Source organism: Notechis scutatus, chromosome 1 (assembly GCF_049901735.1).
Source record: "Notechis scutatus isolate UNSWTSFEM ecotype Mainland chromosome 1, rNotScu1.2, whole genome shotgun sequence".
Taxonomy (NCBI): Eukaryota; Metazoa; Chordata; class Lepidosauria; order Squamata; family Elapidae; genus Notechis; species Notechis scutatus.
This window is the reverse complement of record NC_142009.1, coordinates 305,765,079-305,790,792: the sequence shown is the minus strand read 5'-3', so window position 1 is coordinate 305,790,792 and position 25,714 is coordinate 305,765,079. Positions and strand designations below refer to the sequence as shown.

At 34.6% G+C, this 25,714-nt stretch overlaps 1 protein-coding gene across 6 annotated transcripts in view; it reads right to left on the bottom strand.

The window, feature by feature from the left end:
* EML1 (EMAP like 1) overlaps positions 1 to 25,714 on the bottom strand; it is a 149,232-nt gene that overhangs the window by 21,452 nt on the left and 102,066 nt on the right. For 3 of the 6 annotated variants that reach the window (XM_087952155.1, XM_087952151.1, XM_087952153.1), the window contains exons 2-12: positions 25,290 to 25,472; positions 23,516 to 23,648; positions 16,894 to 17,028; positions 13,021 to 13,049; positions 11,297 to 11,323; positions 8,580 to 8,709; positions 7,045 to 7,194; positions 6,034 to 6,103; positions 2,063 to 2,173; positions 1,211 to 1,306; positions 416 to 550 (exon numbers count right to left, since the gene is read on the bottom strand). In XM_087952155.1, the coding sequence (XP_087808281.1) occupies positions 416 to 550; positions 1,211 to 1,306; positions 2,063 to 2,173; positions 6,034 to 6,103; positions 7,045 to 7,194; positions 8,580 to 8,709; positions 11,297 to 11,323; positions 13,021 to 13,049; positions 16,894 to 17,028; positions 23,516 to 23,648; positions 25,290 to 25,472 (1,199 nt within the window). The remainder of the gene's footprint in view (positions 1 to 415; positions 551 to 1,210; positions 1,307 to 2,062; positions 2,174 to 6,033; positions 6,104 to 7,044; positions 7,195 to 8,579; positions 8,710 to 11,296; positions 11,324 to 13,020; positions 13,050 to 16,893; positions 17,029 to 23,515; positions 23,649 to 25,289; positions 25,473 to 25,714) is intronic. The other 3 variants (XM_087952156.1, XM_087952152.1, XM_087952154.1) reach the window with 1 other exon arrangement.

Here is a 25,714-nt window from a genome sequence, read left to right as displayed (position 1 = left end):
GCAATCATCCCATAGTTTTACCCATAGTTTTAATAATACAGTAAATTTTTGATTCACTCTTTTATATTATTCTTAGCTACGTAAGTAATTCCAAAATAAAACAGACTTCACTTAATCATGATTAAGTAGATAGTTAACACTTAATACTTTAAAATAATTAAATTACTGATTTTGTGGTTTCTAATGAGAAATATCATTTTGCTGGGATTTAAAAAAATAAAATCATGCAGTAAGAGGAAGGTTGCTACGGAATAGTTCAAGATACAAAAGGAATAAAGAAATAAATTCTCTGTTTACGACTTCATGTTTCTAAAGAACAACAACAGAGCAAAACTGGGAAACAGAATATTAACATTCCTCTGACGATCCTCTGGCTGCAAGAGAAAAAATTAAACAAGAACATAAACATTTGTACCTCAAATAATCCCTGCTTTTTGATAAGAGAATTCCCTTCAATTGTCCAAAAATAAAGATGAGATTTTCCACATGTAACTATTATGTTAGTGTCTGTAGGGTGAAAATCAGCGGCAAATACTGCTTCATTAGAGCACTAGAAGAAGAAGAAATATTTTAAATTTGGAAACAAAGCAATAATTTTAATATTAAGTTCTAAGAACTCCTTGTTTGATACCATATCAGTGCACTGTGATTTTTGAATTTAATTTAAAACAAAGACAAAATACTTCACGTAAAGGTTTGTAAAATGTGATATGTCTTAAAAGAATATAACTTTTACTTATGCAGTCTACTTACACGTACAAATGAATAAGGATTGTTTAAAGTTTTATGATTTTTTCATACACGAATCTCAAGTTCCTGGTTTGTTGCAAAGTGTGGATTTTACACCAAAAACAATAAATTTGCACCTCGTACAGTGCCTACAGACCCAGGAGGTCCTGGTTCAGTTTAGAAATGAGAACTATGAATGTGCTGTTTTCTTCATTTCCACTTTATCCATACAAAACAAGTTTCTTATGATTTCTTCCACTAATAAGTAAACTTTTCTTACAGATATACAGAAGAGGCAGAATATTTTCTCCCATAGCATTAATTTATAATGAAGAATACATGTCAACAGGAAAATGATTTAACAGCAAGACTAGTGGTCATATCAACAAGATGTTTGAATGATGGCGAAATATTATGGATATTTTTTGACCACAAAATAAAATCCTGCTGGTCTCAAGTACAACACACAAATGTAAAGTACCTTGACCTCTGCAACTTTTTCTTCCCTCTGCCAGTCCCATACTGAAAGCACATGGTCATTGGAGTCATCCACTGAGCACAAGTTACTGCCTCCATTCTGAAATAAAACATGAAGTATTCCATTATCCCTCAGTTGCTTGCTATTTCAAAACCAAGTGATTGATAGCATTCATCTTCAATTACAGTTTTGTACTTATGAATACTTGTCTGAAAAAAAACGGTGTATCTTGAGAATGTTGAAATTAAATAGCTTAAACAATGATGTATTTTAATGTAAAATGCAAACTGTGAATTTTAAAACAAATGAAATAATCTGATTCTCTTTCTGCATTCAGCTAATTCCACAGATTACGCAATGGGATAAGGGACAGAAAGGCCTGTTTTCTTCATCTAATATCCAAAAATAAAAGTAAAAAATCATATCCAAAAATAAAAGTAAAGAAATGTGAAAAATATACAGATAGCTATTTAATGATATTATATAACAACATTTATACCTATAAATATGTTTGAAAACTATGTTCTTATATTTAAAACTTCCTTAATTAGGTAAAGATTTCAATCAAACAGAACTAATTCATATTGTTCAGATACAATCTCTAGAAACAAACAGTATTATATACCATCCATTGTAAAATCAATTCAATCAACATTTACAGTTAGAAAGGAAGAATTTCCAGTTGTCTTAAAGGAAAAAATAGTCCAGTTGCCTTTTGAAAAAGCACATTTGAGGCATCTATGACTTGGATGACTGAGAATCTCTGTAGACATTCAGCAGTCTTAATTTTAAAAACTTATAATTGGCCCTGAAAATCTTACAAAGCACATTAAATATATATTAAATGTTACTCACTGATTTAGAAAATGCAATGCATGTAACAGCTCGATCAAAGAATCCCATGCCAATTACATGTAGTGTATTCAAAGTAACAGAATCCCAAATGCGGATATGAGGCAGTAATTGCTGTGAGAATGAGCAAACAAAAATAGATGCTTTAAGGCAGAGTTCAGAACATAAACAATTCTCAACATCCTAGATGGAATGCACAACATTTTCAATTTGCAGAAACAAAGGTAAGAAAAAAAAGAGGTTTTATTCTATGGTGAAATTATTACAGCAATTTGTTCCTTGAATATTTTAACAACAGCCATTATTCTGTTTGAAGTCATTAGCTCAGTTCAAGGCAAATGAGGTACTCTGAACAACAGTCCAGTCTATGCCAAAGTTTGAAGGTACAACAATTAACTATGGGCATACTGCTGCTAAAAGTTTTAGGATACCTGCCCATGTAGAACTGCACTGATCTGGCATTGGCATATAAGCTGTGCCACATGGCAAAATGTCCACTGTATGATTTGCTCTGCACAGTTTGGAAGCAGTCTATTTTTCCTTTGGTAGAAACTCTTCCTTCATTCTTCCTCCTATTCTCTGCACATCAAGGTCCCAGTAGATTTCATAGACAACCTTATTCATGAACACAGATTCAATATTTTAGTCAATGTCACAATCCCTGTTTTTAAAAAATCTTGGCTTAATTCTACCTGCTTATATAAACCATGTTTTGAACTCTTATCTTAACCCATCTTCGGCCAGTTGCTGTTGTTGTTAGCATATGGTGTCACAGTAGCCAGAAGACCACAATACTATTGCAGAGTAATGGTTTGGCTTGCTAAGGTACCAGCTCAGTTATAGGAAATGCTGCTGCGCTTCCCAAAGTGTGCCACACAAGGGCAAGCTGGCTTTGCACCAAAGAGAAAGATGAGTGGATCTTTCTGCAGCGTCACCCAGGCCCCCCTCCTTTTCCAGAGCTGTCTTGCAAACGGGTGCCACAACTGGGAAGGTTCAGAACTGACTGCCTACATAGAGCATCAGCTCGTCTCCTCACCAAACCTATTGTCCATTTGCATAGAATATACTTTCAAATTGTTATGTGGACAGAAGCTGAGACAAATGACAACTTACCCTGACATGATGTACTAGGGCTTGAACTGCTGGAGTTGAGACCATCTCCAGGGTCATTAAGCCACTGAACCACCGCATCTCTCCTGACCAGTGAGTTCAAACAAATCTATACTGTGATTTACCTTGCAATAAAAGTACCCGGCTAAAAGCTATGGTTCCATATCATCATCACTACTTTTAATAGAAATATTTATGCCAGGAAAAATAACATCTTGATATTTTGCACTTTTCCTTCATAACCAAACCTCATTTTTTTTGCAAAACAGTCAAACATATACATGCAGTCAAAAAATGGAAGTGGTTTTTAGAACTTTATTTTCCCTGTTTTTGTGTAGAGCAGTAATGGGATTATTTGGTTATTCCATAAATTATTGTAGTTGGAGAAGGGACTGACTGAGGATTTCTGTATTTTGGTCAGCTTGAGGGGCCACTAATCACCTCATAATATTCCCATGTTTTCAGTGATCCAATGTCATTGACGCTAAAACAATTCTATTCAAATTCTTTGGAAAATGGTAAATAGCACTACAGTTCAAATGGCAGAGGCTATAATTAGTGCAATGAATTTGTTGGAGGTCTTAATTGAAATAACTCTTTTAAGCGTAGAGTCTCATTTGAAGTGCAGATATTAGAGTTATGGAGTGTTTGAGGTTAAAGGCAAAAAGATGTTTTGGAATGCATGAAGAGTAGCACCTACTTGCAACTCTTTAATCAAGCACATTCTTATTTCAGAATTGCAAACTGGTGCTACACTCCCACATGCATTGAAGCAATCCAAAGTCCTAATGGGAATAAAGCAAATGCATTATCAAAAAATCTAACTTTGAAAAATATTCAAAGTATACACGTGAAGAATTATCAATATTCTAACATTCTGGTGCTCAAATTATTGGGAAGAGAGAAGGGTCCCTGGTATTTTTGGAGGGCACTGGAGGAGGGGAATATGAGTTGTCTAAAATTAATAGGAATCTATTTGAGTTGATGAACATATTGTGTCCCTTTCCATAATATGAAAATTCTAAAGTTTTATATAAATGCTTTCTCTATTTTCTTGTTATAGTAAAACTAATTATATATACTTTTTTGTGTGGGCGACACCTTCAAGTCAGTGTTGACTCTTAACAACTGCCTGGACAAATCCATGCAATTTTCTTGGCAAACCTTCAGAAGTGGCTTGCCATTCTTATCTATAAATTGTATAAAATCTTCAAAATGATAAAATAATATTTTTAAAAATTAAATAACCTTATAGATTAAAAACTTAGTCATAAAGAAATGTTCTTACAAATTATGATTAATTGCAGATCCAATCTGCATTTTGAGTGCCCTTGTATGATTCTAATTTGACATACAAACATATTTTCATATAATATATACATGCAATGCATTTACAGGACCACTAGAGAGCAATCTTTGTAAATTTAAGCCTCAACTACAACTTGTACAGGAGATAGAAAATATTTATATACTGATGACTGAAGTTAGTGCAATGGGCTAATTCACCAGATCTTAATGCATCTTTTTAAACATTTTCAAGGAAACTATTTTACATTGTATCCAATTTAAGAATTAAACCCATGTTATGTAATTAAATGACAAACCAGATAGCTGTGGAAAGCCCAGAAATAGAATGTAAGTACTGTATAATGGAATCCCTTATGCGAGCAGCAGACCGGCATGCACATGCCCGAATGCCCGCTGGCACACCACTTGCACAAGTTGAACTGTGCACAGACTGCACACGCTCCAACCAGCCACTCATGTGATCCAACTCTGAAAAGGCCATGGCCTGGTAGTGGAGTATGGCCTGGGGGTTGTGGACCACTGATATAGACAACACTTCACCATAATAAAAAAGGACCAATCATAGAACACCTGTAGGACCATCAACAACACTTTCAAAAGACTCTGGTTTACCAGAAAAGAGGAAAACAACAACTCACTATCCTTCCTGGACATCCTGACCAGCAGAGACCAGAAAGGCAAACAAGAAACACAAGTGTACAGAAGAACCACCCACACCATCCAAGTGCTCCACATCAAAGCAACAATCCAACCTCCCACAAGAGAAGCTGCATAAGAACTTTATTTAGACTAGCACAAACTCACTGCAGCAACCCTGAACAGCAGAAAAAGGAAACAGAGCATCTATACACCATATTCCAACAAAATGGATATCCATGCAACTTTATCAAAAAGTGTCTGACCACTCGACCCAATACAGCACAACCAAGGTCTAAAAAGAATAACACTGCCATACATCAAGAACATTTCAGAAACAGTAAGCAGCCTAACCAAAGAACCTCTAAGATCACTCCCACAAATACTGATCGGGCAAGTCACTAGAATATAATGTAATGAAACATCTGAACGAAAACAACCAAGTTCAGAGAGCACCAAGGTCCCCTCATTTCAATCCTGAACTACAAATATTCTCCTTTAATGGTATCTGAAAGCTTCATTTTGAAACAAATTATTGTCATACCAAATAATGCTATACATTGGAACTATCACATAAATGAATAGCCCGGATACTGAATTCAAAATAATTTACAACCATGTTTCTAATATTTAGAAAATTTATGAAGCTTTATGAAATGTCCAAATCAAAGTTATAACAAGGCACAGACATTTAAGCAAAGGCAACACTGATACAGTTTTAGACTGAAAATATACCTGGAGTATGAAACCTAGGAGCAATTTCAACTTCTTTCATATATTTCATTAACCAATTACTATCTTATTTACTAAAGCAAATATTAGGAATTTATTTCAACAGTTGCTCTATCAATATTAAAACAATCTTAGCACAAGCAAGAACAATTTCATTTCAAGGAAATAAAATTCTAATAACTTCTTACTTTTCCATCCTTAGATGTCCCTGCAACCTGACCAGTTGCTATGGTAATCCTGTCAGGATGTACTGCTAAGCTGCCAAAAAAAAAGGTGGGGAGAGAGAGGAAACATACCTTTATTAAAATAAAAAAATAAAAGCATTTTTATAACATGAATGAAAACAAGACACTTTTTACTTGATATTTCCTAAAAAATTATTGAGGTGCACAAGAAAACATTCTTATTTTATCATGTATCTTATCTAATATTAAATATTAAACTACAGTACCCTGCAATGCTATTTTAATTTCTTTTATTTCAATTTCTATAAAGATCTAATTATTTGTTTTTCATTACAAAACATTCAGATTGAATCTATCTCTTTACAATGTCTTCTAATGCTAAAAATATGAAGATGGCTAAAATTGCAGTTGCACCAAATTCTTTGTTCCTTTTGGTCTAATTATGCATATTTTGAGACTGTAGTTTATAGTATATGGGGTAAACTTGTCCCATTCAAATATTATTTCCTATTACTTTAGATACCCACAACCCAGAGGTTCTGACCAGTTCTGAAGAACCAGTAGTGGAAATTTTGAGTAGTTCAGAGAACCGGCAAATACCACCTCTGACTGGAGATTTTACAATATCCTTCCCCTGCCACGCCCACCAAGCCACGGCCACAGAACTGGTAGTAAAAAAAATTGAATCCCACCACTGCCACAACCTGAACTTGGTTTGCTATAGATAAACCAGTACTTAGTTTCAATCTCTAAGCTGTATGTCTTTCATAGTTTTTGAGATTTTGTTTTAGGAAAAATGAAACATTGAGCCAAACAAGACTCTATACTATAGTATATTCTAACCAATACCAGTGAATCCAGGGCCACCACCATTTCTAAGACAATTTTTTCATAGCCCCAGAAATTCGGTGCTAAGCCTACCATTATGTTTTCTTTATCAGATATAAACTAAGAGATATATCTTTGAATGTTTTATTCTGATTTTTTTTCAAACTTCCCTTTTCCATGGCTTACCACTTCACATCATCATTGTGACCAATGTAATGTCTCTGCAGTTGTTCTTCAACATTATACAATACAACCACAGACGCAATGAAGTAAACAGTTTCTCCGGTTGGTAAGAGGTACAGATTATTACGACAATCCCGACCTCTATAACCATAGCTGGCATCTTAGTTAAGATATAACTGAACATTAGAAGTGACAATAACGTGGAATTCTAGAACCATAAAGTATATACAATAACGCTCCCTTCCCTAACTCCTTGAACTTTACCATTTTCTATCACAGGAACAACTCTGATGGTAACACTTGTTAATGATTATATTAATGATTAAAATTCTAGTTCCAAATTGTAAGAGAATATATTTCCCTTTAAGAAGGTAGATACCTTTTGTAGTATTGTATATATATTTCACATTTCATGGCATGTTATCATAGGTGCTGGTTCAAAGATCACCAACTAGAAAGATCATGAATGCATTTGTGAGCTGGAAGATTTGAAACAATTGAAATTTTGCTCACATGCCACTTTGTAGAAGGATAGAATTTCACATACTGTAGAACAGGGGTGTCAAACTGGTGGCCTGTGAGCCAGATGTGTCATTTGCAAGCCATGCCTACCCCGGCTCAGTAAAGGAAAAAGACATCATGATACATCACCTGACACAACATGACGCAATCAAGTTTGACACCCATGCTATAAAACATTTTCCTTCTTCCACTTAAAATTAAATATCCCCAATAGGAAGAAATTCTTCTCAAAGGGAAACTTACAGCTCTTTTAATCAGCATACTTGATATTAAGCCAACACTATACAACACAATAGCTAATAGGCCATACCAAAATAAAGAATATAACATTGATAAGATCATATGTAAAAGTAAAATAAAAAACAGAAAAAAATGAAAAAATGAAAATTGTATTAAGTAGCTAGATTATTAAATATTAAAATATTAATTAAAATTAGACTAAAAATCAAGAATGGTTTTTTACAGTATTTTAACTAAAATGGAAATTTATTTTTAACTTGTAAAAAACAAAACAGACTTCTGCTTGTAACTTGAAATGTTAATAGTTAGGAATAATTAAAAGAAGGTATACAGCATAGCTAATGTTTTTGAGTAGTATATGATCTTCGTGTTTTTACTGAAAATCTGGATAGTTTTTCTAATAATTGGGTTTTTCATTAAAAATAGTATGGAAATGTTATAAATTCCCTTTGACATGCAACGAGAAACACACAACTTCCTTATATTATAATTAGTAATTACAGCACCCTACTTTTTATTATGTGTCTAATTTACTAATCCGATAGATTTAAACATACATTTTCAGCATGCATTAAACTGAAAATGTGAGACATGATTGATAATATATACATGAGAAACTTCATAACATCAATATTTATTGTGTTCTATCTGTGAAAAATATTAGTTCCTTGAATTTAGATGACTACTATTCTTCATCACATTTACAGATGTAGTTTAAAAATAGTGTATCAAAAATAAGCATTATTTAGTTGAAGTGTGTCCATAAAGAAGGATACACCCATTCCAGTTTAAGCTTTTTGGATGGTAGTTCTGCCTTTGCTTCCAAGCTGTAAGACTCCACCTGATCTTTTGGCATGTACATGGTAACAGGACGTCCACGCAGAAACATTTTAACATATCCTTCCTCTATTGAAAAAAATAAATACATAACAAACAACATTCATATGTAGCATTCTTCCATTTTACCATTTTGTGTCTTTAACAAGTTATGTGGGAGAAATTGGATATTTTTAAAAATAACAACCACAGCCCTTAATTAGTTATTCACACCATTTTAAAAATCTTTTTAGTACACTGAGACTCCATAATGATTAAATATATAATTGGGGGAGGGGGAAGATAGCCTGACTTTAAGAAGGGAGTGACTTTTTTCTATTTCTATCCAACTGAGGAATTAACCTAATTATTATAATTAACGCAGAAAAGTCATTAAAGTAAATTTTACTTTGAATTAAATTTTCACATATCTGCATATCAGTATCTATAATGTTAATTGTAATGACTTCTTAGTTTCAACATAAACTTGGTATTTGATTTGCAATAATTTGTGACCAATCCTCACACTTATAATCTTCATAGGTTTGTAAAGTAAAAGAAAGCTGAAATAATATAATAAGTGAGCCTGGCTCCTGGAAATCTATGGATGTAGCTAAACGTCTAGCCTACAGCCCTGATCCCATCCAAATAACACATAGGACAAAATTTGTCTAACTTTACATATCAGCCAAGGCTGGCTAGATGCAGCTGTTTTCATAAAAGAAAGAAAAATGTGTCTTGACAATAGTGCCAGTTTGTAATATTGATACATGTTGTTAAAGGAACTCTGAAAGCATGAATTCATCAGTATGTTTTTGTTTGTTTTGAAAATGAGTACAAATGGATATTATAAGCTTTGCTATATAATAACAACACCTTCTGTGTTAGCAAAAGTCTATAGGATACATTTTTAGATCTACATCAAGGAACAAATTGTACTCTACTTCTGCACTTAACACTAAATATATATATTGAAATTTGTATTGATTTATGACTGTCAATTTCTTAAACACAGAAGATAGAAAGCAGGTTGTGATTTCTGAAACCTGTCCCATCCTGAATGAAACTTTTTTCTGCTACTTTTTGTAGTCTTTAACCAAAATTCAATGCTAATTTATTTCAATTCAAATCATAATTAATGTTCAGGGTTTTATCTTAAAAAATATGATTAATACAGAATCTCATAGATAAAAACCACAATTGAATTTTAAGTTTTAAAGCTAATAAGAGAAATGGTTAGAATTGACACATGAAAAGAAAAAGAAAGGTACAGAATAAATATATGATTTTTCCTGATTGTCAGGGATATATGTTTTCAAAAACCATTTCATTTAAGATTGAACTTTAATTTTTCCCACAGTGTTACTGTTTTATGCTTTATGTCTGCTTAAGTTAATTTTTTTCTAATAACACCTAAGTCCTGAAAAAATGTAAGAAATTGCATTTTCATGCAAATAGCATGAAAACATAGTAAAACCATAAAGGAATCAATACACAAAGCAATCACAACATATGAAATTATACTGTATTGCCAAAGGCATTGTTCTGGTATATTGTTCAAGATCAGGTTGATTTATGTAAAAACAATTCTATAAAACCTATTATTAACTTAAACCAACCATGCTACTAATTCCAGGGATGGATTAAGATTTTGCTACACATGCTTTCCAGACCACCCTCTGACAATAGGCAGACTGATCTAAAAAGTGGCATGTCCCATATCAGATAGAAAGAAAAACATATAGTAAGCATCTTAGACATAATAAGACATATAGATTTACAGAGATTAAGCCACTGAATACAAAGTTAAAGAGACAACTGCTGAATGAAACATGGTGAACTACGTACAATAGGTGTAAAGAGCTCTGAAGAGATAATACTAACTGCTTGTGGTAATCCTAAAACACCACCTTAATTTACCCATAAAAGACTGAAAAATTAAAGCAGCACATGGCATATTTAGAATATGGAGTACCATAAAAATTAATAATTAAGATATAATTTTACAAAGTTAAGAATATATTTATAAAGGAGGCATTAGGAATAAACCATTTATATAACTGCAGTACAAATTCATTTAGTCTTCACAATGGAAATGCATAATATGTATGCATTACTATATTGTTATATGTTAATTATTACCAGGCATTTCCAATATTACATAAACACCATTTAAATATTTACATAATATGTAAAATACAGAAATATGCGTTATTCACTTCAACTTTCTTACTGGTGTCATAAGTTAAATCTATCACTCACATAAGGTAATTTAGATAGTGAATAAACACTGCAATTCAATCTAAAGTAAAATGTTGATTTAGGCACATGTTAGATGCTATTTACAGGCACTATCACTGTTTTCAGCCAAACTGCAAAGCAACTATTATTACAGACGATTATGGGATGTTATATAAGCTCTCTTTAACATTTGGGCCTTTTTCTTGGCCATTTATTTAACCAAGGAACCTATATAAACATCCATTAACATTCAGTTCTACAAGATTTACAAGTCAGTAGATGCTCTGCAAGAAGCTGGCTAAGAAAAAAAGGAAAATTGTTTAATAATATTATAGACACACAAGGCATAAACTGCCTTTTACAGGTTCAAACTGCTTGGCCCTGTTAATAGGCTTGTTTAGAGAGCTATGAAATTTTAGAAGCAAGGTCTACCTACCTTTACAACGTGTCACACGGCGCTTCCCTTGTGGTTACAGAGACAGAGATAGAAGTGCTAGATAAAGATGCATTCAAGAACAGTCAGGCTTATCTACATCCCTGCTCTGTGGAGTACCCAGCTGTATTTTATGATCAATGCAGATAATATAATATGTCCCTAATTTGCATTTGTATGAGTACGAAAAATCCAAGTACATATGTAATTTTGTGTAGTTTCTGTAGCTTCCAATATCTTTCACAATCCAAATATACAATCTCAAAAAGCTGACTGAAGAGGAAAAAATAATGTCCCAAATTTTGTTTTACTGCTGTTCACTGGAATAGTATTGGTTCAGGTGATACAAATTAAGGTTTGGCATTCTGTCCAAGCCATTGTATAATCAACTATAAAAGAGACCTACATGATAAAAAATAAAAAATAAATTGGGATTTCCTTGTAAAAATAATAGTTGTTCTGTAATTTGATATCCTTTTAAAAATTCTAATATTTTATATAGTCCAGAACACTTCAAATGAACTGATAGCTTTCTCTGAATGTTTTTATTCGAAAGCCAAACTGAAATATTGTTTTGTCAAACACATGTTCTTAGCCCATATTGCCAAGGTTATCAGAAATTGGGGGAAGATATTTACAGGGAAAATAAAAGAGCAGATGAGAGAAAACCTGTTTTAACACCACATTCCTCCCTGCCAATTCTGTCCTCAGAGTACTCTTCCACATTGGCTAATTTCTAATTCTGGGGTCAATTCTTGATGGGATAGGATTTAAAAATGCAAAAATGGTGTTTAACAGGGAAATTCAAGAGGCCCACTCTAGCACCTCCACTCCTTCCCATCAGTTCTGTTCTGCATATACTGACTTTAAAACAGACACGGATATATGAGGATTTATATTATGCAAGGAACATTTTACACATCCAATTTAAGCACTATCTTTAAAATCATAATCTTGATCCATATTATTATTGATAATTTAACAAGTGAACTGGTAGTATTTACAATGAAGTGACAATGAACTCTGACTGGCAATGTGTACAACTAGATCTTGCAATTTCATAATTAAATAGAACTGCTTCTTCTAAAACAACGTACTCTGTCTGTCCTCTTAAAAATAGCTCTCCTGACTTACAGTATTGGTACTCTACTGATTGTATGGATTATACTGACAGGGTACTACAGTGTGTATAAACTATCCAGTGTGAACTGTTCGCACAGGATTGTGCAGTGTCAGCCATAGAATACCCTGTTTGATCAATTCTTATATTGCTACTATGTAGTGGAAATCCATAGTCAACAAAGTCTTTGAGATAAAACATATACGTTTGGTATGCTGCATGAACACAGCAATTGTGTTCCATTAACCCAGGTTTATTATATTTGGAACTGCAGCTTTCTATTAAGGAAATGACATATTATTCTGAGGGAAAGACTGACAAATATTAAAATTATTGAATAAAATATTGACTTCTTTTAAGATGGTAGCAATATAAATAGCAAATAAAAATTTAAGTTTATAAACTTTATGGAAAAGTAGTTTGTTAAAATGTGAACTTTACTGCAATTCAGTAATCACTACAATGAAATCTAGGCTATGATTTAGGAACCAAAGTATAATAATTCTGCTAACCAATGACCTAGAGGAAGTCTTTCAAATATTCATATTCTTTATTAGAACAAAAGTTATATATTTTTATGAAACAATAAAGAAAAGAAAACAATTACCTGCACTGAACATTGGTTCCTTGGGTTTGCTGTAAAAACAATCAAGAAATATTATTTTATATAACATTGAACCCATACATCCTTCCTTCCAAACATCCTGTCCCTGAATACCCCTTGTACTTTTGATTAATTCTTCTCCTTTGATATCATCATTCATTCTAAGTCTCTCTCTTAAATTAATATATCTAATTTCTACTCTGCTGTAGTCAAATGACTTTTAGAGGCTGACAGAAGCTATAAAAAGTTACAATATCCACAATCTAATTAAAACCTGAAACAAAAAATAATAATGAACAATAACTTTTTCCCTTTCTTCCAAAAAAGGGGGGAAAGAGATGGCATCTTGTATAACGTAAGAAAATAATCTCCAAGACAGTTTGATTTTCAATATTTTCCTGAAAACTCTAATCTGGTACCTGTCATGAGGCTGTTCTAAAGCATCCCTATTACTACAGAAGATAGAACCAACTGGCTTCAGAACCCCAAAATTCTTGAAAACATGAGACTTTAATAAATAACTTTTTCCCTAGATGTTTTAATAGGCTATAGCAAGGGTCTTCAAACTTGGCAAATTTAAGACTTGTGGACTTCAACTCCCAGAATTCCTGAGCTGACATGGAGGAATTCTGGGAGTTGAAGTCCAGAAGTCTTAAACTTGCCAAGTTTGAAGACTCCTGGGTTATAGTATACCAATGCTAGTTGAAGTACATAGTCTTGCAATTACTCAGGAGCCAAGACACAAACAGCTTTATGTGCTCCTATTGTTAATTGCTAATAAATATGCAGACTGCCACATTTTGGTCCAATTATAGTTCCAAGTGGTCTTTAGGTGAATCCTTAAAGACTGTTTGGAACTATATGGTGTTCCACTGTATATCACTGTAACTCTGATTCAACATTCTAAAACTTGCTTGTATTTTTAGATTCTCTTACCCTGACTATTTTAAACTTCCGACCAATTCTTGTTGCACTGTAGTACCGTGTTTCTCCAACAATACGGCCTCCACCAATAGGAAAGCCCAGCATGATTTCTAGGCATGAGGTGAAATTAAGTCCCGCCCCCAAAATTTAGGCCTATTTAAACCATGCGTTTCCCTACCATTTCTCACATTGTTTGTTAGAACTACATGAGGTGAAGAGAAATGGGGGGGAAGGGGGGAGAAAACTTGCCTTCAGAAGAGCCCTGCAGGTAGCCTCAACTAGAATACCCTGATCTACTACCGATAGAACATCTGCTGATAAAAGCTCCCCGAAGGCAGAGTCACCAACTGTTTCTATCAGCTGGTAGAAGCGGCCTTGGGGCGAGCGCTTATGCGCACGCCCCTCGCCACGAGGCCATTTCTATCAGCCGATGGAAGCTCCCCAAAGACAGAGTCACCAGCCGTTTCTATTGGCCGATGGAAGCTCCCCAAAGGCAGAGTCACTAGCCACTTCTATCGGCCGGGAGAAGCGGCCTCGGGGCAAGCGCTCACACGTACTCCCCTCACCACGAGGCCATTTCTATCAGCCGATAGAAGCTCCCCAAAGACAGAGTCACCAGCCGTTTCTATTGGCCATGGAAGCAGCCTCGGGACGAGCGCTCACACGCACTCCCCATGCCACAAAGCAGTTTCTATAGGCCAATGGAAGCTCCCAAAGGCAAAATCACCAGCCGTTTCTGTCGGCCGATGGAAAGTCCACAAAGGCAGAGTCACTAGCAGCTTTGGGGTGAGGCGTGGCTATGCATCAGGTTCCCAAGTGCAAACTCAATCGCGTACATATGCTGTTGTCAGAGTAAATATCAGACGACCCAAGATTCCCGCTGCATTTCTGCTTCCCGAGCCAGCTGCTCTTCTTCGTCCCCTCAGTTAGTCCTATTTCCCCTGCCCCCAATTTCCCACTGCAACCACTTGTATTGCAGGAAGGTCGCTAAAGAAGCTGTTGTCTTCTTCTGTCCCGCTCTTTTAAACTTCTCTCTCCAGCCTTGGAAATCCTCCTCTGGGGACCCCATCCCAGCTCCAATCCTGCTTAGCTTCCAGCCTAGACAAGCCCCTCCCCAGGTGTGCTCTGGGAATTCAAGGACCAGTTCTGCCCCCCCCCATCTCTGACTATTGAGCAGAGCCTTTGGGGAGCTTCCATCGGCCAATAGAAACTGCTTTGTGCCCATAGAAGTGGCTGGTGACTCTGCCTTTGGGGAGCTTCCATTGGCCGATCGAAACTGCTTCGTGGTGAGGGGAGTGCATGTGAGTGCTTGCCCCGAGGCTGCTTCTACCGGCCGATAGAAATGACTGGTGACTCTGCCTTTGGGGAGCTTCCATCGGCCAATAGAAACTGCTTTGTGGCAAGGGGAGTACGCATGAGCACTCGCCCCGAGGCTGCTTCTACCGGCCGACAGAAATGGCTGGTGACTCTGCCTTTGGGGAGCTTCCATCGGCCGATAGAAGCGGTCTCGTGGAGAGGTGAGTGCACATGGGGCGCTGTAGGTGGGGGTGTGCCTGGGGGAGGAAATTAAGTCACCCCAAAAAAGATGTCCCAGCCGTTTTTTCGGGACTCAAAAAAAAAAAAAAAAGACCCGGCCTTATTTTATGAGAAACATGGGAATTTCTTCCATTCAAGAAATACTTGAATTAATTAATATCCACTTTTATATTCTACACTAGACCTGGGCTGTCAAACTCGATTTTATTGAGGGTTCTATTTGACCTCAGGGGCCAGGGTAGGCATGACCAGCTCGATGCCACTTGTGTCGGGGGTGCCTGTGGTGGCCTGAGTGCTCTACCAGCAAAATCAGGTTCCCGAGCTCCATTTTCAGGTGCAATGGTGCCTTGCAACACTCTGCCAGCAAAAACTGAGCTTGGGAGGGCCACCCGCAGCCCTAGCAAGCTCTGGTTTTGGCTGCAATGGCCTCCTGCAAACCCTCTGCCAGTGAAAACAGAGCACAGAGGCACTGTGGGCCAGTCCTTTGTTTTCAGGATGGCCCGGCAGGCCAGATCTAAGCACCCTGTGGGCCGGATCTGGTCTCCGGGCCTTGAGTTTGACACCCCAGTCCTACACAGTGCTTCATTTTAGGTCCAACACTGGCTCCACATCCATTTTACATCTATTTTTATCTCATAACTGAAATATTCATTATATGAGCATTTCATTTTTTTTCTCCTTTAAATTCCTCCACAACATGTTTGTTTACTTACTTGCAAGGTCTTCAAATAGTCACTTGAGAATTTTTATGGGCTATATGCCCTTGTAGAACCTGTTTAGAACTTTCTAGAGTTTACAGTATTCTTTGGTGGGAGCCTGAATTAGTAGAACTTTGACATAGACCAGTTCAAGAAACAAACAGAGCAGGGATAATGGGAACATTCTTCGTTGTAATAAGGGATAATAATAGTCTCTTAAAAATCTGAAAGTTTGGCAGTTCAAGAAAAAGGCACAGGATCTTAATTTACTTATCATAGAACACCCATCATGGACTGAAGAGAACAGAAGATTTTTTCTTCTTCAAAGGATTACTTGCTAGATCAAGGCCAGTTGCCATTACATCTAACTGAACCAGAGAAAAGGGGAATCTTGCCATTAAAGTGACTTATAGTCACTTATAGTCAACTCTAGAATTTGGAAGAGTTGATAGGGTAGAATCAAAATAGTTAATTTTAACATTGTTAATCTAAGATCATGATCTATGCATATAAACATATTTACTGTAGTTAATAGAGCTATGATGGTTTAAAACAAGTTGAAGGAATTCCATGAAAGTCATGCAATGGAGTAGGGCTCCCACCAAACAATATTGAAATTCTAGGAGGCCTAAATTACAAAGACCACAATGAAAAAAATATCTTCTCTTAACCTCCTGAGCCCCAAATAAATGTAGTTTAGAAATTCTGCTTTTCATACCAATCACTGTTCTTTTTACCACTAGATGAACTGCTTGTGGATCCAGCTCGATTACGATTGCCTTTGGAATCTCCATAACTTTCCCTCCGACCACCAGGAGAAACACCTTCAGCTGAGTTGGTTCTTTTAATAGTGCTAATATAAAACAATAATACTGATTAAAGACACAATCATTAGCCTGTATATGCTGAACTCTTTCAAAGTACACCTCCCAAACAATTATCCTGGTAATTCAGGAGCCCCCACCAGAGCTAGCTTTTTACCCAGCTGCTAGGGTAGAATGAGAATAACTGGAGCTGGCTTTAGGACATCCAAGAGATAATTGAGGCAACAGGTTTTTGTTCCTTGGCATTGTGGTTCATGGCTTCATGGTTTATGATTTATTATTGTGAGCCACTCAGAGTTGTGTTTAAGATGGCATCCATACAAATCTTTTAAGTAAATACATCTCTCTTAAACTGAAATTACTAATCTGTAATTTCAAATTGAAGAGGAGTAAGATAGATTAAAAGACTTTCAACATAAATTAAGTTCCAGAAGAATAAAATAATATAGTAAGAAAACTGATTTATGTGGACCAGATATTTAAATCATATTCTGATTCTTATTATTAATAGAGAAGAACAGAGATTCTTAGTACAAAGTTATCCAGAAATATAACATATGCATGGGTAGGTCCTCCACACAGCAAATTGACAATAAAAGTCCAAACTAACTGTACCTTTAAGGCCAATAGCAGAGTTAGCCCTGTACAGTACTGAATGCATTCCAGTAGTCTGAACATTATAGTATGTACGGGAACAAAAAGTGTTTACTTGACGTATCAATGAGGCTAATAATGGTCAACCTTTGGCACTAGTCACTTGAGCCTCCGGTGACAATAATAGTCATAGGAGCAATTTCAAATTTCTATTCTAAGAAAATGTAAACTGTTTTAAAACAGTGAAACTCACAATTACCACACCAGAAATCACATACCATAAGGTCTCCAACTTAGAAGTAGATTTACAAGCATTCGTTTACTAATCGTTTGAAGTTACCACAGCACTTAAAAATATGACTTATGACCAGTTCTCACTCATATGACCATTGTAGCATCCCCACAGTCACGTGATCAAAATTAGGTGCTTGGCAAACAGCATGGATTTATGATGGTTGCAGAACCCCAGGGTCCTGGGATCTCCCTTTCTAGGAGCTTCTGACAAGCAAAGTCAATAGAGGAAGCCAGATTCTCTTAACAAGCACATGGTTCATTTAACTGCAGTAATTCACTTAACAACCTTAGCAAAATACTCATAAAATGTGGCGTGACTCTCTTAACAACTGCTTTGCTTAGCAATGGAAATTTAGAGCTCAACTGTGGTTGTACATTGAAAACTGCCTTTATTCATATTCCATCTCAGGTTATTAGCCCTCATCCACCCAGAATGTGCACATCCTCTCTTTGTTCAAATGTTATAGTCAAAGAGCAAAATATCCTCAGTTTATCGATGACATAATGCCGCAGATCCATAGATAACCAATGACAGCCATTTCATATAGTAGTTAATAGCAATGAGGACTAAATAATGCTTTGTGGCATCTACAGCCTAATTACCCAATGTTATTTTTCAGACCACACCAAAAAATTGTCAGACATTAGATAGAATCAACAAAAAAATAATCAAACCAATCACAAGTAATTCTGTTCCTAAACTAGGCCTAAAACAAATCTGAAAAATCTTGAACTAATCAATGTCCACAATGATCCCCTTTTGACAAATTCAGATAAACTAAAATGGGTGGATGTCAAGATAGCATCACTGGACAACTTTAAATGTCTGACTCAAAAGCTATAAGCTATTCCATGCAATTAGACCTGTTGGAAATGGATAGCAGATAATATACAATATTTCATTAAAAAGAGGGTTTTAGTTGGTTTAAATTAGTAATTTTATTTCAAATTTGTAAAATTTGTCAAGCAGATCTTTGAACTCTCTAATATATTTTCCAATGTAAATGGTAAAGCAATATCAGCCTAAAAATTCTGCTTGTTGACTTCTTGAGGATGCAAAAGAGCTACATAATGCCAATATGTTTTTTGCACATAGTATTACAAAGCAACTCACATTCTACTGTACATTTGATTTTCATTTTCTAAGACAAGAAATTTACATTTGTCTTGTACTTTGCTTGAAACTCTTCCTTTGATAAGGAAACACAGGTGAAATCATGTTTAAGCATGATTTTTGACTGTGCCCACTTAATTAACATACCATCCAACTCAATAGTTAATTAAGTTGCTAATCAGCGTGCCAAGCAAATATTAGTGTAGCAACAAAGGAAATAAAATTAAGCCCTTCTAAATATAAAATTATTCTCAGAGGGATGTATGATAATTTACTTCAACTATTTTTCCCTTTTGCACTATGATTTTTTAGCCACTGCCAAATAATGAAAAAGCTGATTTCATTAAGAAATATGGGATAAAGGTATTACATATATGTTGCAATATTAATAAAAATCCCTCACCTTGGAATAGTTTTTATTTTGCGTGCACTGAATAGACTCACAGACCTGTTTAATCCATGGATAAGGTGTTCATAAGCAAAAAGAATAGTGAATGCAGTAAATCAAAATGTAAGAACAAAGAACATTTATATCTATCTTGATAATGCAAGATAGGAATTCCTGACAGTGTTTTGAATGAGATACTGAAGATTATGAAAACTACCATAGGTATGCATATAGTAAACATATCAGATTTTTAAAAAATTTAAAGTGCGGAGTCTTGAGGGCTGGTGACCACTTAACATTTTGGAGAGCAGAATATACTGTAGAATAGGCAAACAAGGATGTATTTTTATGATAATAAAAGGTATTCTGCCTTTTATTCAGGAGCTCAAGGCAACATACCTAGTATTTTTCCGCACAATAACAATCCTATGAGGTAGGTTGGATTGTGTGACCAAAAATTTTCCATGACCTTCAGCAAGAGAATCTATATCATTTACAGGTAGTCCTCAATTTATGACCACAGTTGAGCCCAAGGTTTGTGTTGCTAAGTGAGACAGTTAAGTGAGTTTTGCCCCATTTTATGACCCTTCCTACTACAGTTGTTAAGTAAATCTCTGCAATTGTTAAATTAGTAACATTAGTTAGTTAAATTTAACATTAATTAGTTAAACATTAAACTAGTTAAGTGAATCTGGCTTCCCCATTGACTTTTCTTGTCGTAAGATTGCAAAAGGTGATCACATGATCTGGGGCACCGCAAATGTCATAAATGTGAGTCAGTTGTCAAGCATCCAAATTTTGATCACATGATCATGGAGATGTGGCAACAATTGTAAGTGTGAAAAATGGTCAAAAGTCACTTTTTTCAGTGCTGTTGTAACTTTAAATGGTCACTAAATGAACTGTTGTAAGTTGAGGACTACCTGAACATTAACAGACCTAGAATCTTCGATTTTTTCTCAGGTTTTGGGTAAGTGAGGGACTGACTTTTAAAAAATGAAGTTAATTTTATTTTAGCACTTATATTTTTATATTTTTGTCTCAAATGGTAGGAAACCATGTGATTAATTTTCAGTAACAGAAGTAATGTTGAATAAGAAAGAATATGAAAGAAAAAGGGGGAGGCTGCAGGTTACTGATCCTTAATTTAAAACAATACAACCCTTCAACAGGTACAACAGAAACTTCTGTTAGACAATAGCATGGTAATAACGTATGTTTTTTACAAAAAGAGACCCACAAACAATGAATTATTGTATATAATCTGGAATACCAGACATTTTTTAAAATTTACAATATGTCATCGATACATTAAACCAATCCTCTGTGCTCATTGTTACCGAGAACAGACTACTGGAAATAATGTGATAATACGATACAATGGAGGGCAATCATATGCAGTAGAAAGATGCTTAAAAAGTTTCAACAGGAGAGAGACATATTTTAAAGAACAATATTTCTTAAACCATGAAAAACCTATCCCACCTTGAGTTAATGTTGATTACTAGGCAATCACACATCTGATATAGCTTTAGAAGTTTTTATATAATAAGATACTGAACCTAAATAAATAGAAGAATAAAAATAGATATAATCATAATAGCTATTTTATTATTATTTTTGTAACTGTAATGAAGACTGATACTGATACACCCATACAAGTCTTTATTTAAAGTTAACACATGTGAGACTAGGTGGCAATATAAATTTCCAAATAAAATAAAATAAAAATAAAATGTAAGTTATTCTCTTCATAAAGAGTGAAATTATTTCGCTGACTTTTATTTTAGTAGCCAAACCTTTATTCCTTTATTTTTTTTTCTCTTTGACCCAATTTACACAAAAAAAAAAAAAATCCAGCACATATGCAATTTGTTTGCGTTCCTTTACTTATAAATGGGAAATGATGGATTTGGCCATATGCGCAGTTCTACAAAAACTGAGGCAAAACCTAATCACTTTAAGGCCTAAGAGCACACCCCTGAATTTGGACATGCTGGAGGTAGTATAGGCTAACTTGTTCCCTTCTTTATTATGATACTGAGAGAGTACGGATGCAGTAATTTAACATCTCTTCCCCGCTTTCTTTCTCTCTGTCCCATTCACATACAGGACAGGACAGAAGGTGCATTCTTAATTTTATACTACTGTATATGAATATGCACATGTATAAAGGAATTAAGTTGCACAAACTTGTTTCATCCAATACTGGACAACACTGCGTAGAAGTGATTGCTATATTAAATTACAGCATGCCTAAGAAGTCTGAAATATATCTGTAATTACTGTCAATTTTCCTTGTTTTCATTGCACCAATGCATATTTGATGCTGTCATTAAAATTCATCATCTTGATTATTGTAACAGTAAACAAATTTGTTGGGAATATCTAGTGAGATATTAGAAGCTCCTAGACAGGGTGAAAAATGAACATAACTTACTACTATCATGAAATAATGGTTACTGCACAACATAGATGTTTGCCATTTCCTCAATTAGTAGAAACCGAAAAATCTGCAAATCGATTTGTGGAATTAGTATTAGTCACAGATACTATTTTTTTATAAACTTTGGGGAGATGGACACTAGTATAGAATGCATGTAGCTATGTGATACAAGTCTAAAATGCATTCTTTGCTAATAAATGACACATTCAAAAAGGTTAGCTATATCTTTCTAGCAAAACTGAAGGCAGATCTTACTATGATATGTTATCTGAAGTAGAAACTGGGACAGGGGTTCATAAAACAGATGTGGTTCTCTTTATATAGCATGTTCTACTCCACTATCATCCACAGATCAGTTGCTGGGTACCAGGCAGAGTGAGCTGCCCAGTTAAATGAGATAAGCACTTTTGCTCACCTATTCCACTGTACAGCAATCTGTTCGGATTGCTTTAAAAGAGTTTAAAAGAACATAAACCCGCAGTCAAAACATCTCTAGCAAACAAAAGTTATCACTGGAAGAGAGCATGGCGAGATGGAAAACTGCTCAGAATCTCAGGGAAGGGAGCATGCTTACACTCCCCAAAGTGGCCAATAGGGGTCAGGCTCTCCCTAGAGCCTTGAAGTCACCTGAATACACTCCTAAATGATTCAACTGGCAATCACATTTGAATATATTCATGCTGCCAATATTATCAGTTAACGAGGAACACATCACTCTTTTACAATTTAGTTGCAGTTCCAACATGCTTTTCCTCCCAAGAAACTGAAGTATAAATAATCCAAATTCTGTATGATAATATTATTCTCAAAAATAAGAGCTGTTGATGGGTTTCAGCTATAACTTGAAAATGGCTTGTAATTTTACCTATCAAAATCTGATAAAATACAGTATAAATGTTTTTGTAAAACTATTTGAAATAAAAAAAATAGGTATAAAACGACTTAAATAAAAAACATTGAGGAAAAAAATAATTAAAGCACTGTGAATAAAATAAAATTTCCAATCCTTTTGTTATAACAAAACCAAAAAAGAAAAAGTAAATAATTCAGAGTAGGTAAGTTTATTATAATGAGAAAGTTATGGGTACCCTGGCCTTCACTCTCCTTTTTACTGGTCTATTAGTGGATGTAAGTATTTACAGTCTTTTCCCATGCTAACAACATTAATATATTTTCTATGGTACTCGATAGTGAAAGAATTAAACACAAATAAAACATCTGAAAATAGTCTAATACATCATCTCATTAATACAATGATTCTTATTAATTATTAACAAAATTATGTTTGTTATATTACTTTTTAGAAGACAGTCAGAAAATGAGTTAAGATTGGTACTAAGCCATTGACTGAAAATAGCAATAGCACTTAGACTTATATACCACTTTATAGTGCTTTACAGCCCTCTCTAAGCAGTTTACAGTATCAGCATATTGCCCCCAACAATCTGGGTCCTCATTTTACCCACCTCGGAAGGATGGAAGGCTGAGTCAACCTTGAGCCTGGTGGGATTTGAACTACCAAACTGTAGGCAGTTGGCTGCAAAGGTAGCTTGCAGTACTGCATTTTAACCACTGCGCCAGAAGCTCTTATTACTTTATATAAAATATTACTGAGAGAGAGAGAAACATGCAGTAATTTTAAAACTGAAGATAAGCAGTATATTAACAACTTGATAATACCTTTTTGCTGCTGGTGATACAATTTCTTTCCTGGTTCCTGATGGAGAAGGTAGAGAACCACTAGATTTCTTTGGTAAGACAGTTCCATTATTGACAGTAGTCTTTAAAGGCAGTGTTTGAACTAGTGGTCTTGCTGTGAAATGAAAATAAATAAATAAATAAATAAATAAATAAATAACCAAACAAACAAATAAATAAATGCTGAAATTTACAAGTTCAGAAGTGCACACAATACTTGAAGTAAGACCTGATTATTGCAGAATAAAGTGGAAATATGACAACCCATTATTTAGAAAATTATCTTGTGGCAACTGGAGATATATATATATATATATATTCAATTTGTAATTTATTACTTTTGGAAGATCCTTATAAGGACTGAACCTTCCATTCTATATCTGTACATTTCTTTCTTTTTTAAAAGATAAAACATAGCATTGTTAAGAAGTTGGTTTGCTATTTTCAGACCATTTCTTTGATTTATTGAGACCATTTCATTTTTTAATTTTCTAAACTCTTAATGATTCCACCCAATTGTATCATCTGCAAATCTGATAACTTCTCCATCTATGTTATTAGTAAGAAATGCTGAAGTATATAGTCCAAGACTGAATCCCTAGTATTTCCACTCAACACTCTACATCATTTTTATATGAAATCACTGAGCACAATCTTTTGAGAATAATTTGCAAACTAAGTGTCTAGTATCTCACCTTCAATTCAAATCTGATTAACCTGCTAATCAAAATTTCTTGAATGTCTTGTTAAATGCATAGCTGGTATCAATATATAACATTTCCAGAATTTAGTTAGAAATAAACCAATCCAAAATGTGAAGATTAGATTGACAAGACACGTTCTTCAAGATTCTATACTAAATTTATTACTAGTTCTAAAGTTTCCTATTAATTAATGTTAGACAGGTTGACCTTGTTGTTCCCTGGTGTCTGCTGTTCCTGTTCTAGAAGGTAGAAACAATATTTATTTGCATCTTATTAATACAGAAATTCACTCATTTGCCAGATTTTCAGAAAGTCCCATCAGAGCCTTTAGCATATTCCTTCTAGCCCTGAAAATTGGAATTTATACAGAGCAGTAGGTAAGGAAATTTCACAACTGATGCTTTGTTGTTTGCTATATACTTCAGCTACATGACTGTGGCAAAAACTGGTTAAATGGTCAAATAGCTCATCCTTGATATGGAAGTATAAAAAGATTTTGAGAAACAAATAATCTTCCTAATCCTATAAAATAAAATGTAGGACAGCACCAGGTACATAAAATATGTCAGTTAAAATGTTTAGATGTTTTACTAGATATACAAGATAATGAAAAAGGTCAGGTGTTGTTTTCTGTGCCATGAAATACAAATATTTAGAGTATAACACTGCAAAAATACAGAAAAAAATTGGTATACTTTAACTTACATTCTTTGCATTCATTAACACAACCAAAAATATTCAGACAGATGAACATTAGCTAATATTCATAAAAAACAGAAATATTAATAGAATGAATTCCAGTTAAATTTAACAGAAAAGTAACCTGAGACCTGATTAGAAATTTGGAAAATACTTATCTCGGTACACTTCTTAGAAACTTTTTTAAAAAGTATACATTAAATTCAATATTCACATTAAACCAATAACTATGCAACTCAAAAAAATATTATGCAAGAAATATTCTCAGATAATTCCGTTTATCTCATCATAATAACTGGTTAAAATATTTTCATTGTAACTTATACAGGTGAACTTGAATGGGAAGTTAATACCTTTGGTAGGTCCTTTCCTGTTCTGCATGGCCTGTTGCTCCTCAGTAATATTTAAACGCCTAACGACATCTGCCAGAGCGGACTTGAGCAACTGAATGTCGTCTTCTTGCATCTGAACACGTTGTTCAAGTGAAGCTATGCGGTCTGTCACCTCCATGCTACTGGCAGCAGAAGCACTGTCATCTAAAAACACATATGTATTTTATTTAATTGTATTAATTAATTTAAAACATTTATATTGCTGCTTATCATCTAACCAGCTTTGGACTGCACTCAATTAAACGTTAAAACCTAACCCTTACTTTGAAGTCCTGTTACATTATGCTTGCTTCAAGCTAAATATTGATATGTCTGCAGCCTAAACATAATTGTAAAAACTATCTGGAGAAAGGACCCCAAAACAAATAGAGAAAGATACAGTTATG